General features: G+C 29.0%; 1 protein-coding gene across 4 annotated transcripts in view; it reads right to left on the bottom strand.

Moving 5' to 3' along the window:
- Positions 1-69: 69 nt before the first annotated feature.
- Positions 70-5,247, bottom strand: part of LOC102674007 (citron Rho-interacting kinase-like) — a 6,484-nt gene continuing 1,306 nt past the window's right edge. For 2 of the 4 annotated variants that reach the window (XM_006623793.2, XM_031514251.1), the window contains 10 exons: positions 5,032-5,247; positions 4,479-4,925; positions 4,252-4,384; positions 2,179-4,154; positions 1,674-2,108; positions 1,243-1,595; positions 990-1,150; positions 704-916; positions 365-620; positions 74-296 (listed from right to left, as the gene is read on the bottom strand). The exon at positions 5,032-5,247 is cut by the window's right edge. In XM_006623793.2, the coding sequence (XP_006623856.1) occupies positions 188-296; positions 365-620; positions 704-916; positions 990-1,150; positions 1,243-1,595; positions 1,674-2,108; positions 2,179-4,154; positions 4,252-4,384; positions 4,479-4,925; positions 5,032-5,247 (4,299 nt within the window). In that variant the 3' untranslated portion in view covers positions 74-187. Of the gene's footprint in view, positions 297-364; positions 621-703; positions 917-989; positions 1,151-1,242; positions 1,596-1,673; positions 2,109-2,178; positions 4,155-4,251; positions 4,385-4,478; positions 4,926-5,031 lie in introns of all 4 variants that reach the window. The other 2 variants (XM_031514252.1, XM_031514253.1) reach the window with 2 other exon arrangements.

Genomic DNA, 5,247 nt, shown 5'->3' with positions numbered 1-5,247 from the left:
AAAAAAAAAAAAAAATATATACTATTCACGTTAAATATATAATCATAACTTATGACACATTAATTAAACTTTGTTTTTTTTTTAATTATTACTAAATTTTTACAATCTTGATCTTAATTCTCCTATAGTAACTTCTATAGTGATATAAAAAAAACACAATATATATTACTTTTAATATCAAAATATTTCAATATTTAGAAACACCAGTAAAACGTACTTTTTTCCCTTGGTCATCTAAAGTCTCCATTAAGCTCGAAGTAAAGCTAAATTCTGAACTGCTTTCGTCATCGCGATCTCTAAAAAATACATTAATATTTTTAGTTCGAATTTTATAATCTTAAATTAATATATTTTAATAACGTACAAAGTATCCAAACTTGTAAGACTGCCATTTAATTCCGGTATGTTGGAAGAACCTTCAATCTTTAATAATTCTAAGAAAGAATTCATCGTTGCTATGTAAATTCCTTTTAATCCAGCCACTCCTAAGTAACGAGGACTAGATAATTCGATTAAGATTCGTTCTGGATTCTTTGTTGACAAAGTATATGCCTCCTGATCAAGTTTTACGATTTCCACAGATGAAAAATGAATGATAAACAAATACGGTTTTCGAAAAGCTGTAAAAATATAAATAATTTTATTTATATTAAATAAAATATGATCCTTATATTTTTTTAACAATGTTATGAATATTTTTTACCAAAAGCAAAAGGTAAATGATTCCATGTTGGATCAATATTGCGAGTTCTTTGGCCATTTTCATTTACAAACATTCCAAATTCATTATAGCAAAGCAAAAGCTCTACTTTTCCAGGTACAAGAGAAACATTCAAAACACAAACTGGAAAAATGCCTAATTTAGCTACTCCCGATAGCGCAGCTTTGACTGAACTATCATCTTCTTCTGGAAATTCTATAACATAAATCGAAACATTAATTATATTGAATTAATTTATTAAAAAATTCAATTAATTTTTGTTATATACCATCGATACAATAATTTGTAAGATCGATTTGGAAAAATTTATTACATCCTACTATAAGAACATTTTGAGTAAATATAGCACAACTACATGGTTCAGATGTTTCAAGTTCACGAACTCCAATAAATTCTCCAGAACCTTCTTCAGTGTACCATTTAAGCAATCTATATTTATAACATAAAGTTTATATATTATTATTAAGATTATTATATATATAAAAAATATTGAAGATCACAAATAAATTAAAAATACTCACATTACGTGAGAAGCTGTTGCTGCGCAAAGCATATCTCTTTCTAATTGATATAAATGGCAACTATCAGTACTAGTTAATATTGTCTTTGTATTAATTGCTGGTCTTGAGCATTCAGCCGCTACTGCATTACTTTTTAACTGTCTTAAACTACAAGATACTAATTGCCTATTTTCTCCAGCTATCATTAAAGCTATTCCCAAATGGGGATGTAAAGTTAATTGATGCACTCTCGTCACTCCACGAATTGCAGTAAGTGTTCGTGATTTAACACCACAGTACGAAAACAAACCTTCTTCAGCACCCAAGAGTAATACGTTCTCTTCAGTCAAATTTACAGCACAATTTAAATCCAACTAAAAAATATTTATGTATTATGAAATCATATAAGTAAATCATATAAGTTCTGTTTAAAAATAGAAAAAGTTGCTTACTTGACTTTTTTCTAATCTTAACATGATTTCGTATTTTCTATTTTTATGAATATTGTTTTGACTAGTAACAGATTTCAAAGCCTTCATCCAATTTTTCTTATCAGTCTGACTTAAAGCCATTATATCTAAACGTGATGTCGGCCAACAAGTAGTCGATGAATTAGATTCTATTCTAAAGATAAATGGCATATCTGATTTTGCTGTTCCTATTACATCTGGATTGTGTACAGTATCTAATACAGTAAATCCATCTTTCTCGATCAAATCTAAACGATTTATTGGGGCCATTCCGGAAGACGGTTGGTGCTCGTAAGTGCATAAACATGTTCCATCTAATCTGAGATATTTTCTTTCCCAACAAGTTCTTGAACGGTCTGGTATTTTCACCCAACTTTCCATTGGCATATTATTCTTATTCTGTGTCTCACATACATCCTATTTTCAAAGATAATCACAAATTATTATAAAATATAGAATTATATAATTAAAATATTAAATATAATACCATGTCAGCTTTATCTGGTTGATCTATAGCTAACGTTTGAACACTTCCAGATAATGATAAACTTTCGTTACTACTTCTCCAATTTTTACCAAATTGCTTGACAAAACCTCTTGGTAAACCACAAGTTGCAGAAATAGTAACAGCGCATTTTAAATGTGTCATTACTTTACATTCACTGCAAATGGCTGCTCGTTTTCCAAATTGGATAGATTCTAAACATGCAGAACACTTTCCAGCTCGCATTGGCAAACCAACTTCAAATCGATGTGGAATATGATGACCAATCCTTTGCGGCGATAAACGTTTAGATAATGAAGTGGTTGATGGTTCTGTAGTATAATTTATACTTTTAATATCCGGCGCTGTAGGAGACGAGGGTGCGGAGGCTGAAGAGTGTATAGTTTTCAGTGCTAATAATTGATCAGTTAACGTTTTGACTTTGGCGCGTTCTTTTGCCAATTGATTTTCCAATTCACGATATCCAACCGGCATTCCAATACCATTAGGAGGTATATTCTCTTTTTGTTTAGTACCAAGTATTTTATCACATACTGTTTTTTTCTTCTTACTACACTCTTCTAATTTTAATTGCAAGTAATCTATTAACTTTGTTTGTTGTTGTCTAGTGCTTTCTGCTTTTACTTCTCTTTCCTGATAAAATTGTCGCATTTCTTCTAAAATACTTTCCAATTCTGTAATTCTCATCCTAAGTTCTTGACTTTGATCTATATTATTCTGCAAATCGTTCATTAATACAAAATTCGCTTCTTTCAATTCGTGAACCTTTGTTAGATGTTGACTACTTTCTTCTTTGACTACTCTTGTTTCAGCTTTGGTGATTTCAAAAACTCGCTGCATTTCTGAAAGATCACATTCCAATTCTCCGCATTTATTTGATAATTCTTCGACTTGTGCGCTTAATTCTTGTACAAGTTTTTTATATTGATCCCTTTGAGCAATCAAACTATTTCTTTCAGTTTCTATATCACTCGTTTCTGATTCAAGTTTTTCAATATTTCGTTCTGCTTCCAGTCTTAGTGATTTTTCTTCATTTTGAGCAGAACGTGCTTCTCGAAGTTTCGCTTCGGTTGTTTCCAAATCTTTTTGTAATTTCATTTTATCTTGAATTAATATATTTTCTCGCGTTTCATGATCGCTTGTTAATCTTTCATAATCTGTGAGTTGTTCTTCAAGTACTGTGCATGTTTCTTTCAAAAGTTCAGTGTTCACTTCGTAACTTTTAATCTCTTGTTCTAATTTTTCTATTTTCAACTGTAATTCATGTTTTTCTTCATTGTGTCTTGTAATGCTTTGTGACAAACGCTTATTTTCAGCATTTAAATTATCCACCCGATCTTGGTTTAATCTTGCTTGTTTTCGTGCCGCATCCAATTCTCTGCGTAATGAAGAACTCGAAGATTGAAGTTCTTCTATTTGATGATTGATTTGAGTTAAAGCTTTTTGAGCAGAATCAGCTTGCATTTTATTTTTAGAAGATTCTTTCGTAATGTCATTTAATGATACTTTTGCGCTATCTAGCTCTTTAAGTAATTTTCTCGATTTCTCTTCTTCTTCTTTTATTTTATAATCTAATTTTTCAATTAATTTTTGCTTTTCTTCTTGTAGAGTTTTAATTTTTTCTTCTGCTTTTTTTGCTTCTCTTATTGCAATTCGTTTATCTAAATTTGCATCTGATAATTCTTTTTCTTTTTTCCATAAACTAATTTGTGCTTGTTTTGCAGTTTGACGTTCTACATTCAAATTTTCTTTCATTGCTTGAAGTTCTTGTTCTAGTTTTTCTATTTGCTCTTTTGAATGCATATCTATTTTTATTATATCATTCTTAGATATCATATCTGGACTTGGAGATATAGTTTCCATTTTAAGAGTAGCATTTTCTGCTTCTAATTTAGTAACACTCTGTTCCAAACGCCGTAATAATTCTTCTAAATTTCCAACTTTACGCAAATGTTCTTCTATAAATAAATAAAATGTTTTATTAGATATTATTTTATATTATATATTATATTATATATTTATACATATTATTTATATGTTCTCATATAAATATACCTTCTTTTTCAAGAGAATCTTGCAATCTTTTTTGTAAAGCAGCTTTATCTTGTGCAGCTTGTTCCAAGTTTAGAGCATGGGCTTCACTCTGTTCCAAGTTCATCATAGTTTCATTTAAATCAGACTTTATTATCTTGAATCATATTTATAATATATATTCATTATAAATGAAAAAAATTTATAAAAATGAATAAATAATTATATTGGACTAAATAATATTTACATACCTGTAATTGTTGTTTCAATTGTTCATTTTCAAATTTTGACATTTCTAACTGTTCTTGCATTGTAGTAATTATTTGTTTTGATGCCATAGCATTATCTAATTGTTTTGATCTTTCTTGTAATTGTTTTTTTAAAGCTTCTATTTCTGTATCTCTAGCTGGTATTGTAGCTTGTATACTATTTAATTGTTCTTGACAATCTTTAAGTTCATTTTGAGCTAATTCTAAAGCAACATTCAATCTTGATTGACGACAATGATTAGAATCTTGTTCATTTCTAAATTTAGCTTCCAAATCTGTATTTTTGGCTATTTCTAAATCTAATTTTGCTCTAAGTTCAGCTATTTGATTATGTGAACGTGTAGCTATTTCCTCCAATTTAGTTTCAACACCTTGAACACTTTGTCGACTACGTTCTCTTGTTTTAGCTAATGATTCTTTATATTGCATCTGACAAAATAAAAATTATTTTAATTTTTTGTTATAAATGTGATTTTAATATGTGATATATGTGATATATGTGTTTAATATGTGATATATAGTATATTCTATTAACCTGAAATACTCTAAGTTTGTGTAATTCTGCATTTGCTGTCTGAAGTTCACATTCTGTTCTTTGCAATCTTGAACTCATTTCATTATTACTGGTGCATAATTCTGTAATTCTGACAGTTTGTGATTCAATATGTTTATTTAACTGTGTAATTTTTTCCTTCTCTGCATTTTCCCATTTGCGTTTAGCATCTTTTATTAAACTTAAAGCTCTAGTTTC

The sequence above is a fragment of the Apis dorsata genome, unplaced genomic scaffold (assembly GCF_000469605.1).
Source record: "Apis dorsata unplaced genomic scaffold, Apis dorsata 1.3 scaffold_946, whole genome shotgun sequence".
Taxonomy (NCBI): Eukaryota; Metazoa; Arthropoda; class Insecta; order Hymenoptera; family Apidae; genus Apis; species Apis dorsata.
This window is presented reverse-complemented; position numbering and strand designations above follow the sequence as displayed.